Source organism: Cydia strobilella, chromosome 1 (genome assembly GCF_947568885.1).
Source record: "Cydia strobilella chromosome 1, ilCydStro3.1, whole genome shotgun sequence".
NCBI classification, from domain to species: domain Eukaryota; kingdom Metazoa; phylum Arthropoda; class Insecta; order Lepidoptera; family Tortricidae; genus Cydia; species Cydia strobilella.
Genome location: NC_086041.1, coordinates 11,782,399 through 11,796,249, shown reverse-complemented (window position 1 = coordinate 11,796,249; position 13,851 = coordinate 11,782,399). Strand labels below are relative to the sequence as shown.

General features: G+C 38.2%; 2 protein-coding genes across 2 annotated transcripts in view; both read left to right on the top strand.

Annotated features, from left to right (window-relative positions):
- The first annotated feature begins 3,191 nt into the window (after positions 1-3,191).
- LOC134741039 (transient receptor potential channel pyrexia) lies at positions 3,192-6,555 on the top strand. Its single transcript, XM_063673782.1, has one exon. The coding sequence runs from the start codon at positions 3,246-3,248 to the stop codon at positions 6,171-6,173; it is 2,928 nt and encodes a 975-aa protein (XP_063529852.1). The 5' UTR covers positions 3,192-3,245; the 3' UTR covers positions 6,174-6,555.
- A 3,182-nt stretch (positions 6,556-9,737) lies between these two features.
- LOC134741180 (protein unc-79 homolog) overlaps positions 9,738-13,851 on the top strand; it is a 45,815-nt gene continuing 41,701 nt past the window's right edge. The window contains exons 1-2 of the mRNA XM_063673959.1: positions 9,738-9,974; positions 13,268-13,387. Coding sequence (XP_063530029.1) covers positions 9,920-9,974; positions 13,268-13,387 — 175 coding nt within the window. The 5' untranslated portion in view covers positions 9,738-9,919. The remainder of the gene's footprint in view (positions 9,975-13,267; positions 13,388-13,851) is intronic.

Below are 13,851 nucleotides of genomic sequence, written 5' to 3'. Positions count from 1 at the left end.
TATCTTTCACAATCACTACCTACTTAAAAAAAATAAGTAATCAAATCAAATGAACCCCCACGGTTTTAGTTTGAGAGTTTATTGTACCTTACTAAGAACAAATGAAATAAGTACATTAGTGTACAGTTAGCGAAGGTCTCCGTTTCAGCTTTGGCAAAAATACTTTCGTATGGCCTTGCATGTGGGTATGCCCGGATGGTCTCCTCTACAGGTCTCATTTCTTAACCGATCCTCGTGAAATTTTGTAAGCGGAAGCAGGTTCGATAGTTACATTTAATTTATTTGTAGTTTCGTTTTTTGCAAAACGTTGAAAATAGCGGAAACTGGCACAAAGGACTTAAGCGCCATTAGGGTCTATGGCGCTTAAGACTATTGTGAGTTCGCTGAGGTCTACAGGTGAGCTACTAATATTTATTTATTTGAAAACACACAAACGGTGCTGACAAATATCTATACACGACTCTAGGTAGTCTAGGTATTGAAAGGCAAGATGTTCAAATATTTTAGGTCATAGTATATACAGAAATATATGATATGATGGTGACTGTAGGTACCTATCTACTCGTACCTTCTGTATACACCTAGTCGTGTGTCGGTACTTAAATGTAAAAATTGACCGAATCTTTACTTAATTAAAGGTTAAAGGTCAAGAACAGTGTTCATCAATTGATTATCCGTTAAGTAGGTAATTCAATGCAATGCAAGTGTAACCATTAAGGCCGGTCGGATTATGGTCACAGTTCGTACATGAGACAATGATATCATCACTAAAATGTTAGTAAATAGCAACAATCAAGTGGTGCATTGTTAATTCTATGGAAGATTGTGCCCCGCTGCCCACTTGTCATATATTTTATAGCGAGGCATCGCTCCACCAAGTTACCAAGTATTCTGTAGAAAATAGTTATTTGTACAACAAGAGTGGAAAGTTGGTTTTTCTTGCGAGTGTTTATTTTGAGTCCCGAGAAAGCGAAAGATTCTAAGTTAGAATCTTGAGCGTAGCGAGGGACTCAAAAACACGAGATGTAAAATAACTTTGCTCTCGTGTTGCACACATATTTTTTTACCTCAGTAGTGAGAACATATTAAAGGTTAGAATGTATTTCGAATTACACAGAATAATACAGAGAAACAAAAAAAATTGTAATAAAAGTATGAAGTGGCAGTTCATAGCCTTCACTAAATTAAAAAGCTACTTTGTTTCACTCCCTGGAGTGAGGAAAGTCGCACTTTCTTCACTTCCTGGAGTGAGGAAAGTCGCACTTTCCTCAATCCAGGGAGTGACGAAAGTAGGCTTGTTCGAGTTGCTGAGGTGAAAAAATAGTTTACTAGTAGCTCTGTGAGCTATATCAGCTAGACCTCGCTAACCCCCATAGGATACCATTTTGAAAAATTTCCAAAACTGAATAGTTATTTGTTCTACAAGGGGAATTTTGGTTTACGGTGCCTTAGAATCATACACAAAATAACATGATTGTGACCTTAAACAAAATACTTTTTCACATCACCTATTCGAAAAAGGGATTTTTCTTCCCCGCTAGGAGGGATCAAAGTGGTACTTTTCTTCCCTGCTAGGATATGTTTTTTTTTTCTTTTTTGCATAATTTTTTTTTAGGTTAAATAATATTTTGGAACATAACAATTTCCTCATAGGTGATGTGAAAAAAATGGTAGCAAAATTATTTCCACCTTGGGCGTTAACACTTGAATCCCCCACTACGCTCAGGATTCTATTTTAGAATCCCTCGCTACGCTCAGGATTCAATTATAGAATCCTTCGCTTCGTTCAGAATTCATGTACGACCTCGCCGTAAATATGTCATTTTGCTCCCTTATGACACAATCTAGGTACTATTACTTATATAGGACTGTTGTAAAATTATATTTTCATTTCTCATGCTCTGAAAGAGAGTCATTGTTGTTTTAAAAGGTGCGCAGAAAATGATACGTGTCTGCACTAGAGCATTTCACGTTCGAAGTACGATTTTTTTAATTTTTTTACGATACGCAATTGAAATTTGAGTTTTTAAATGGATTTGTTATAAAATTTCCATTTTGACATTTGACTCTCCATTCCATAAATAACGATACTTTTGCCTGAATTGTTAATTGAAAGTACCCTCAAGAAATACTATAAAAATGTATACTTAACCATGTTTTTAACAAAATACATGCATTTTACTTTCCTCGTATTCGAAATGAAAAGTAGAGTGTTTAACTCGGGTGAAAGGCATCATTTCTGCCTCGGACTATTGGCGCTCTCACTGCGTTCGAGCGCCAAAATACCTCGGCAGAATTGAGTGCCTTTCATCCCTTGGTTAACAATCTACTATTTCATTTCTCATGCTCTGAAAAAGGATCATATTTGTTCTAAAAGGTGCGCAGAAAATGATACGTGTCTGCACTAGAGCATTTTACGTTCGAAGTACGATTTTTAATTTTTTTTTTACGATAAGCAATTGAAATTTGAGTTCAAATGGATTTGTTATACAATTTCCATTTTGATATTTGACTCTCTATTCCATAAATTACGACACTTTAGGCTAAATTGTTAACTGAAAATACACTTAAAAAGTACTATGAAAGTTTATACTTGGTCATGTTTAAAAAAAAATGCATTTTACTTTCCTCGTATTCGAAATGAAAAGTAGAGTGTTTAACTCGGGTGAAACGCATCATTTCAGCCTCGGACTATTGGCGCTCTCACTGCGTTCGAGCGCCAAAATACCTCGGCAGGAATGAGTGCCTTTCATCCCTTGGTTAACAATCTACTATTGTTTTACAAGGGCACAAAGTTGTTGTTTAACCCAATTTGTTTAATACTGATATCCGAGCAAGCAAAAGATTCCAAAATTAAACGTTCGAAAAGTGGAATAATTTCTGATAACAAATGACGAGTAAATAAAAAAGTGAATAGGTGTGTTACGAACTTATGTTACGATGAACTTACGAGTATGAGACATATGTGTGAGTAGATTTTTTTCAACTAGTAAATCGTACCTTACCGTATCTAATTCTAACCGAAGAGGATTGTATGCTGTATTCAATTAATTGCTGGATCGATTGTTTCTGTAGTTAAGTCAATTTGACAAACAACTCAAACAAGGCATAAAAATAGCCATAGTAACGCTGGCATGTTCTGTGTGCTTCCAGCCTTACTGGCAAAGAGGTGCGCGGGATTCTCCGGCTCGGCAATTGGCAGACAATGGGCCCGGCATTCAGCGCCGCACCGCCGCGTCGCCCGCATGCCCACGTCGCGCCGCCTGCTCCCGCCGCGCTGGTTGCGCGGTCGCCGTTTGCCCCGGCCCGATGACGATGACGCCCGGGCCGGCACCTGGAGTCCGCGCCCCAACATGGACCGCCCTCGCTTATCACGCGTCCTCAGCTCGCCGCCCCTTCAAAACCAACCTCAAGACGAGGCAACACTCGAGAGAGGAGACTTTCCATCCATGGGGCATTTGGAATATGTCTCTTATGGCTCCTCACCACCTGCAGAAAGCGCCCCTAATATGTATGACAGCTTTGAAGAGCCCCCGCTCGACCTAACTGCGCATATTTGTGCGGAGTCAATACGTCAGAGCGCACATGAACAAATGAGAGCCGTCGGCGGTCGATTGAGGCTGCTAGACGAATTGGAATCGGGGGTCATTACCGTGGAGACAGCGATCGATACATTTTCTTCTTCAACCGAGGCAGAGAAGAATGTATGCCTGTTTTGGGCAGCGTTCCTGAAACTCTCACAACTTTTACCAATACTGGTAGAAGCGGGCGCGGACCCGATATATTGCGACGCGCTCGGTTTATCGCCGTTGCATGTAGCAGCCTTTAGCGGGTCTACGGAATGTGCAAATTTTTTGCTTTCCCGTGGTGTGGACCCTAATTACATGCCACGATGCTTTGCGCCACTCCACTGCGCGGCGTTCGGCGATTCAGTGCAAGTGGCTAATTTACTAATCAGTCGAGGTGCCTCAGTCCATTCCGCGGTCAAGTACGTGAATTGTGAAGGTGGTTTACTTCATTGTGCAGTTCGAGCTAATTCTGTGGAATGTCTTAAACTGTTTATTTCACATGGAGTTGACGTAAATCTAATTGAGCCTGGCGGTACGAACGCCATTCACCTTGCCGCTGATCTGGGAATACTTCAATGCCTTGCAATCTTACTGGATACACCCGGAGCAGATCCAAAAGTAAGGACGAGAGTTGGAGACAGGGAGTCGACTGCTCTACATCTAGCGGCTGACGGTGGATTTGCAGAATGCGTTGATCTCTTACTCTCTAAAGGAGCCGATGCTAGCTTGAAGAATCACAGAGGCTTTACGGCTTTGCACCTAGCGGCGCGCGCAGCTAGTTTGGAATGTGTTGAATCACTGCTGAGACAAGGGAAAGCTGATCCAAATGCAAATGATTTCGATAACCGGACACCACTTCATGCCGCTATCGGAAAATGTGATTCAGCTTGTGATATCATTGAAACTCTGATTAGTTGGGGTGCTAATGTCAACAAAAAAGACGAGTATGGCTTTACGCCGCTGCACCTCGCAGCACTCGACGGTCTCTCGGCTTGCGTTGAGACGCTTATATATCACGGCGCTGACGTCACAACGAGGTCTAAAAAAGGAAACTCTGCTCTCAACGTAATAGCCCGCAAGACCCCAGCGTCACTAGCTATGATCACGCGGAAGCTTGATTGCGCTATCACTCTACACCATTCTCAGACTACCAATAGAGAAGTAGAGCTTGAACTTGATTTCCGTAGCATTTTACAACATTGCTACCCACGGGAGATCAGTTATCTTAATACGTTTGTAGATGAAGGACAGAAGGAAGTATTATTACATCCGTTATGTTCAGCTTTCCTGTATATCAAGTGGGAAAAGATACGCAAATACTATATAGCTAGATTATTTCTCAGTTTCATATTCGTTCTATGTCTAACATTGTACGTCTTGACAGCGCTTGCGCATAATTGTTACAATGGTAGTAAAGATATGGAGGAAACTATACAAGAGCAGGAATTGTGTCAGAAGCAATCAATTCTCGGAGATCTTTTGAGGAAAAATCCCTTCGTCATTGAAATGCAATGGTGGGTGTTGGCCGGGATTACGATTTTCGAGATTTTTAGAAAAGTATATGGTATAGCCGGTTACTCCACCATCAGGCAATATCTCATGCAGTCGGAGAATATAATAGAGTGGTTTGTGATCATAAGTGTTTTTCTCATATCGTACATCTATACAAATATAACGTACACATGGCAAAACCACATCGGTGCTTTTGCGGTGCTCGCCGGATGGACAAACTTGATGATGATGATCGGGCAGCTGCCAGTTTTTGGTACTTATGTGGCAATGTACCAAAAAGTTCAAAAAGAATTTGCAAAATTACTAATGGCCTACTCATGCATTCTGGTCGGATTTACCATAAGCTTTTGTGTCATTTTTCCAGACTCATCTTCTTTCGCTAACCCATTTATGGGTTTTATTACCGTTTTGACGATGATGATTGGAGAGCTTAACTTAGATTTATTGCTAAACGAGCCGGACGGGAATGACCCTCCCCTGTTTTTAGAATTCTCGGCGCAAATAACATATGTGTTATTTCTTCTATTCGTCACAGTCGTGCTTATGAATCTACTAGTAGGTATAGCGGTACATGATATTCAAGGTTTACGGAAGACAGCGGGGCTCTCGAAGCTCGTCCGGCAAACAAAACTAATATCCTACATGGAATTGGCCTTGTTTAACGGTTACCTGCCTAAATGTCTGTTAAAAATACTCCACTCGTCAGCTCTCGTATCGCCACAGGCTTATAGAGTTGTGCTAAGTGTCAAGCCGTTAAATCCTAGTGAAAAAAGGCTGCCTAGGGATATCATGATGGCGGCATACGACATAGCAAAAATGAGAAAACAGTATGGGCATACGATATCTTCAAATGGATCGACTACCGGAGCATATTCGTGTTTTAGAAAGTATGAGAATAACAATGATTCTAGTTACCGAGAATACGGGTATTCGTCAGGATATTCCGGTTTGGGAAGTCTGCAAGTGAGGCTTGATGAAACTTCCGAGAATGTTCGCCAGCTGACGCAGGAAGTTCGTGAGCTGAAGAAATTGATCAGTGCCCAGCAACTGGTCATCCAGCAAGCGCTTGCTGTTACGATTGACTCTCGTTGATGATATAATGGCGCACCGTTTAGTTTCAATGCCATTCGTACCACAAGTCAATAAACTATCGCATTGTTGTATTGTTATGTTACTCTCGTTAGACGGGCTTGGACTTAATACTTAGAGGTGATATTTTTGTTTTAAGGCTAGTTTTAAGTATATACGATGCAATCGGCATCAAATGCATTGTACCGAAGGTGTACCTAGTTGCTAATGTTTTACCATCTGGCTTACAAATTATTGGGCAAAAATTACTGTGAGTTATTGAGTGTAACGACATATATAACTGTTTTGATGTTCTTGATGTCGATTGTAACGAACACTGTGATTGTAGGTAGTGCACCGTAATAAAATTGTGACAATCATGACAATAAAATTTTTCACATTCTAATTTCTTTTTTTTTTTCGTTTACCGCTTTTGCTTCGTCATTGCCAAAAGTTTAGTATAATATATAGGAGAGTCATTGCTCTCAAGGGCCTGACACCAAAGAGTCCTGACACTCTTTGATAGAGAAAGATAGTCTTATTGCGATTCCTATAAGAGGAAAGAGAAAATAGTGCCATGCTTTGTCCTTATCAAGTTATCACCGACCGGAGGTCGGGTTATGGCAGCATAGGTAAGAGGCGATGGCGAAACACCGAAATTTATAAAAGTGAAACAGAAAATGGATTATGCTGCCATACATGTTTGAGTAGATTTAGTAGTGAGTAGATTTTATTTATTGTTTATTTCCTATCATGTATATAGCGAGTAGATTTCATTTATTGTTTATTTTGAATCTTAAATTATTATTATATTTATCGGATATTCACAAACCGAAATCAAAGATCAGCACTGTTTGTTTTAAGGGTCACATTATTTCTACGTTTGATATTTGTGGTTGTCTACGGAATAAAATAATTTTTAAGAAAAAAACCACGAAAAAAACCGACTTCAATGGGGGATGCCGCTGAAAGTTTACTTATTTTTGATGGTGCACTCTTGGATTACAGACAATGAAATGAAAAAGACAGCATCTTTTGCCTAATTATCCTAATCCATCTTTTACCTAATTTTGCGTAATTGCCTAATTATTATAATATTACCTAATAATGTAGAAAAGGAGGTAAAACCACCCACTTTTCTAGTAGCATTTCGTTTTTGTAAGGGTCGCAGTTCTAACCTAACCTAACCTACTTTTCTGATAGCATTTCGTTTCTGTAAGGGTCACAGTTCTAACCTAACCTAACCTACTTTTCTGATAGCAGTTCTGTTCTGTGAGAATCGCAGTTCAAAAGCAAACACCCACCTAACCCACTTTTCTAGTAGCATTTCCGGGTCCGGGTCTGGGTCCGGATCCGAGTCCGGGTCCGTGTCCGGCTGTCCGGGTCCATGTTTGGGCCAGAGTTCGGTCCGGGTCCGGATCCGAGTTGGGGTCCATGTCCAGACCCGGGTCCGGGTCCGAGTCCGGGTCCAAATTTGGGTCAGGGTCCATAAGGAAGAGAACAAGTCGCCAAACGTGAACTATGTGTCATTGAAGAGTTCCATTCTGATCATCATCAGCAGTTCCACTTCATCAAATGTCACTTTTTTAAATGTACATGCTGGATTTGTTGATGAAAATACAAAAATCACAATATGTATGCCTTTCACATTTGAGGAGTTCCCTCGGTTCCTCATGTGTCTCATCATCAGAACTCGAGCTTGACAAAAATATGTCTTAAAAACTTAAGTTGCTTAACAAACATAAAGAAGAGGACAAATCGCCAAACGTAAACTATGCGTCATTAAAGAGTTCCATTCTGATCATCATCAGCAGTTCCACTTCATCAAATGTCACTTTTTAAAATGGTAATGCTGGATTTGTTGATAAAAATACAAAAATCACTATATGTATGCCTTTCACATTTGAGGAGTTCCCTCGATTCCTCATGGATCCCATCATCAGAACTCGAGCTTGACAAAAATGTTTCTTGAAAACCTAACTTACTTAACAAACATAACGAAGAGGACAAATCGCCAAACGTGAACTATGCGTCATTAAAGAGTTCCGTTCTGATCATCATCAGCAGTTCCACTTAATCAAATGTCACTTTTTAAATGTAAGTGCTTGATTTGTTGATGAAAATACTAAAATCACTATATGTAAGCCTTTAACATTTGAGGAGTTCCCTCGATTCCTCATGGATCCCATCATCAGAACTGCGTTTTAATAAAAACGGGACCAATCCAATGTCCAATAACAAATTGCCTGTCCATTTCAGAATGTTACCCTTAAATCAGTTTAAGCACAAACTGCTGACATTTTTAATTGATAATTGTTTTTACACCATTTCTGAATTTTTGCTGTATAATTTTAACGCTTCTGATTTGACATGACTTTAATATTAATAATAACTAGGTATTTATATAGATATGTACCTAAATTTATTTCGCATGTTAGTATGTAAGGAAATTATTCAAGTTTTTGTACGCCATCAGGCAGGGTATAGTGCTACAAATATTTATTTACCGCCACTGTAATCAGTTTGACATATACTCACAAATAAAAACACTTTGAACTTTGAATCTGTAAGTATATACTTACAATTAAAAAAAGAATTTTCAAAATCGGTTAGTCAATCGGTCGGTCGTCAGAAATGACGAAGTTATGGAGTAACAAACATAAAAAAAAAAAAATTAAATCTTGAAGTCGGTTAAAATAGATCTTTACCTATAGATTATAGGAAAACCTATTAGAAATTGCAGTCAAGCGTGAGTCGGACTTAATTACTTAGTTTTTGATCCGACCCCCACGGGTTTTTTAAAGCAATTCACACTCACGTTTCACATAAAAATACATTGTTTACATTGTATAATATACGGAACCCTTGGAACGCGAGTCCGACTCGCACTTGGCCGGGTTTTTTAAATGTAAATGCTGGATTTGTTGATGAAATTACAAAAATCACTATATGCCTTTCACATTTGAGGAGTTCCCTCGGTTCCGCATGGGTCTCATCACTAGAACTCGAGCTTGACAAAAATATGTCTTAAAAACTTAAGTTGCTTAACAAACATAAAGAAGAGGACAAATCGCCAAACGTGAATTATGCGTCATTGAAGAGTTCCGTTCTGATCATCATCAGCAGTTCCACTTCATCCAATGTCACTTTTTTAAATGTAAGTGCTTGATTTGTTGATGAAAATACTAAAATCACTGTATGTATGCCTTTAACATTTGAGGAGTTCCCTCGATTCCTCATGGATCCCATCATCAGAACTGCGTTTTGAAAAAAACGGGACCAATCTTTTTGTATATACTTACAATCAAAAAAAGAATTTTCAAAATCGGTCCAGTAATGACGGAGTTAAGGAGTAACAAACATAGTTAAATTTGGCAAATAGGATCAAGTGATACGAAGCTTCAGGTGGTATTCCGTCTAACAAATTTCTTTGTCCAATGTATATTTGCGTCTCACATTTTGCTTAGTGAGAGAGTGAGACGTAATGCACATTGAACAATGAAATTGGACAGGTGTAACTAAACGCAGATGACGTTTTGTTATTGACATTGACAGTTGACATTGACATTTGGCACAACTGCGCGTTGCGCGCCGAGAGCAAAATAAACAAAAACAAATTGTTTAATCGATCAATAGCCTGAGAAGAAAGGAAAATCTAGATTCAGGTCTTATCTCTTTCGCCCAGTGCTGGAAACTGCGCCTGTAGTAGTGTTATCTGTTATTGATTGTGCGTTCCAAACTCATGATAACTGAGCACGTCCGGCATTTCAATGCAGGGCAGTTTCAAGATACAACTTATAAATATGGGGACGCGGGCGGCGGCTTGTGAGTATTACAACAGACGAGCCGTTTAAAATATTTCATTCTAATAAAGCTTGCATGCATTGTCGCGTTTATTTTTCAGAGATTTGAGGAGGTAGAAAGCTTTTTGTGTATAATGCAGACGGTGGGTGAAGTGTGGCCGGAGCCGACGGGGGCGAAAGGTGAGCTGGGGCTTTCGTTGGTTTAGCACGACCCCGGCACGATCCGTTAGTAGCAGGGTGTCCACAGCAGCATAGTGTTTAGGTTGTAAGGTTTACTTATGTACCTATTGGTTATTTTTTACGTTACTTTTATCTGTGGCTAAAGAATAAACTGTAATAGATGTCTTAAAAAAAAGTGACGAAGCCGTCCAGTGGTGAAGGCCGGATTCGAACCAGCGTCTTTATCTATCAAAACACAAATCAAAATATTTAATAAAATAATTTGATTTGTTTCCAAACTTGTTGTGGCTGAAGAAGTTAATAAAATTTGAAATTTGAGTTTTTGATACATACTTGTAAACCACATTCCAAGCAACTTTTATCAAAATATGGAAGATATCCAAACAGCTGTTTCTGACTAGGGAACAAATCAAATTTTTTTATGAAATATTTTTTTATTTGTTTTTTTAACCTGTTTCTGACACATTTCCTGGTTACATAACTTAAGAACTACTTAAACACTTAGCTTTTGTATAAGTATATTTTAAATTATTTTGTATTAGTTTCCTTTCCTTCCAGTACATAATTTTGATGTAAATTTTTAGGTCATGTATACTTTATGGTTTTAATGAAATTTAGAATCTATCAGCAAGTTATGTAATACCTAGTAGAAAAATAGAAAAATATTGTGGGCACCCTTATGTCTTGTGATCTTTTACAACTAGACATTTGACAATATGTCATCCCCAACTACTTCAAATGTCTGTTGTCCCGCTGTCACTGTTGCACCTTGACCAACAAATGGGTTTGTGTCCATACAGTCAATTCATGCTGTGGTGTAGTGAAGAGTTGTTAGTTAACTTTGACTGTTTTTATGTCAATTTTAGATACTTGAGTGTTAAATTACCAGATGGTGCTATGATCATTGATTAAATCATTACTTGATATCAACCAAGTTAGAATATTTATGTATACTAATTTGTATTGTAGCATGGGCAGGTTTCCGCAACTCCGTGACTGGTATTTATTTTGCATGAAACATAACAATAATAATTGGGGTGTGTTATACTAAATAGTATAAAACAAAGTCGCTTTCCTCTGTCTGTCTGTCTGTCCCTATGTAAGCTTAGATCTTTAAAACTACGCAACGGATTTTGATGCGGTTTTTTTTAATAGATAGTGATTTAAGAGGAAGGTTTATATGTATAATTTGTAAAGGTTTCCTATAAATTAGTTGAACTACACGTGCAAAGCCGGGGCGGGTCGCTGGTGACTAATATTTATACCTACTTCCTTGATATGTAACATAATTATCTATTTGTTTTTGCTAAATTGTGATTTCAGTCTCTTTATTTTTTCATTTTAGCTAAACTGAAGAATTTTCTATATAAATATCATGTGTTTCATTAATTCTTCATTTGTAAGCCAAGAGACATAGGTCTCCCCCAAGTATCTTGTGATCAAGGATTCAACATTCCCTATGATTTTTACTAATGCCAATCACATTAATTGGTATCAATGAATGATTTAATCAATGTTTAGCCATTTTGTTTTTCTGAACAAAACACAGATATAATGTTTAACATAACATAACATTATCCCTGTGTTTTGTGTGGCTCACCTTTCTTCCACGTAGGTCTAGCTCTAGTAGCTCTCAAGCCTTCCTTTACTGATTCAACTAGATATGATTCCTTAGTTTATACCTAAATAGAACTGTGGTGCTGGTGCTGACTGTGAAAAGTCAGTTTGCTCAGAACCTATAGTCCAATAGTGTTTAAATAAAGATATTTCTCTAGGTTTAAGATACATTGGCTTTATTCTCAATGCAATCCAAGTTTGATTGAATGGGAATGTATGCATTTATAATTATGTTAATTATTATTGGTTTATTGCCAAAAATCGTTTCCCAAAGTATTACTTCCCAAACTATTTTACGCAAATTATCATTTGGCAAAATTTCATTTTGCAAATTTTCATAATCCAACCTAACCTAACCCAACCTAGTACGTCATTTTCATTTCGCAATATGGGGTTGGGAAATGAAATGGTTGCGAAGTAAAAAACTTGCTAAAATTACATTTGGGAAATGAAACTGATGCCATAAGTTTGTTGGGAAGTGAAATTTGGCGAAAAATATTTTGGCTAAACGGCGGTATCCCATTATTATTATTTATTTTGATACACTAGCACCTCTTGGAGCTGATGCGTGTATTTGTATTTTATTTTGCACTTTTCAAAGTTCTAAGATGTGTATCTAGTCTATTTTTAAAAGTGTTCACTGACGGTGCACTATGTATGTATTTCAGATAGGACTTGTTGTCTCAGTAAGGGAATGCTCACTGCAGCTTTCATCCTCTAGAATCTGTTGTAAATTTACTTTCTGTATATTGAGAGTGGAAATTACAATTATAAATTTTCACTGTTAATATATATTATTATCTGTTAGATGTCTTCAAATATGTATGTCTTGGATGATTGTATATTTGTATAGGTAGGTACTGTTATAAAAATACTATAATGTAATTTGTGTGATGAAAATAAAATTAAAGTATACCTTGATGTAATGTTTTGTACTTTGTTAGGTATCCTAAAAACAAGTAAAGTAAGTAAATGTTTAGGTACCTTAAGTAAAGTTATATATAATGCCTTTATAAGGTTTTTGAATTTAAAAATATCACCCCTTTGCACAATGATGTTCGTAAGCAATTATTTGTTGCTAGTTTCTCTTACTTACCTACAGATGAATTTCACCCCACCGTGGTGCTATTTGGAACATACCTTAAAAACATACTCTGGCAAGCCAGCTTTGTAAGTAAAAATAGGCGCAAAGTTTTGGTCTCCCAGACAAATTTTGAATTTTGGGCCTTTTCTACTGATAAGGTTGGCTTGCTAGAGTATATTTGATTTATATTGAGCTGTGGTATTGAAATTCAAGTTACGGAGTTCACAGCGCCGCCGCCGTATCAAAACCGCATCAAAGCGGTAATCACCTTACCTGTAAAAAATGTTACAATGGTAATTTAAGTTTAGTATAATATAACTATTGTGCTAAACTGGTTCCAAATATTCCCACGCGACGGTAACATCATTCACTTTTTTCGGTTCTTGAAATGTCAATCGTTGGCACTTGTAATAAGGGCGATTGTGCAATGGCAGTTACAGCCAAGATCCGCAGCCTGTACGACTGCCAGCTGCGGCTGATGCACAACATACAGCCCCTGCCATCAGGAACGGACATCGCTAACACCGTCAAGTACTTCTCACAGACGCTTCTTAGTAAGTAACCCCATGACTTATATATTACCTACTTCGTAAAGACGGACCTTACGGTAGTTACGGGCACTACGAAGTGGGGCCAGAAAATTGCTGCGCAAATGGCGTTTTTGCATATTTCGGTGGTGCACATGTTCGCTCGGCGTTATATGAACTTTCTTTCATTCATCCATTCATTTATTCCTTTATAAAACATAGTTACTTACTTTACTTTTGAAATATTTGAAGTAACCTAACAAACGAAACACGTTTGTGTATGGAGTAGTAAGATTATAATAGCGATGATTGGCGCCCAGCACCCTCGAATCCCTCGATGCACCCGTTGCCCCTTGATGTTGTCCAAACCGAAACGAATCGGGTTATAGGCTCTGCTGACGTGCTGACCTGCTGAAGAGACCTTGCGTTTGTATTTGCAGTAATTATTTGTCACCGTTTACTGATTAGATACCTACACTAAAGGCAGCATA

What these genes read in the sequence shown, in the direction of transcription:
- LOC134741039 (XM_063673782.1), top strand. Translation starts at nt 3,246, where the DNA reads ATGCCCACGTCGCGCCGCCTGCTCCCGCCGCGCTGGTTGCGCGGTCGC.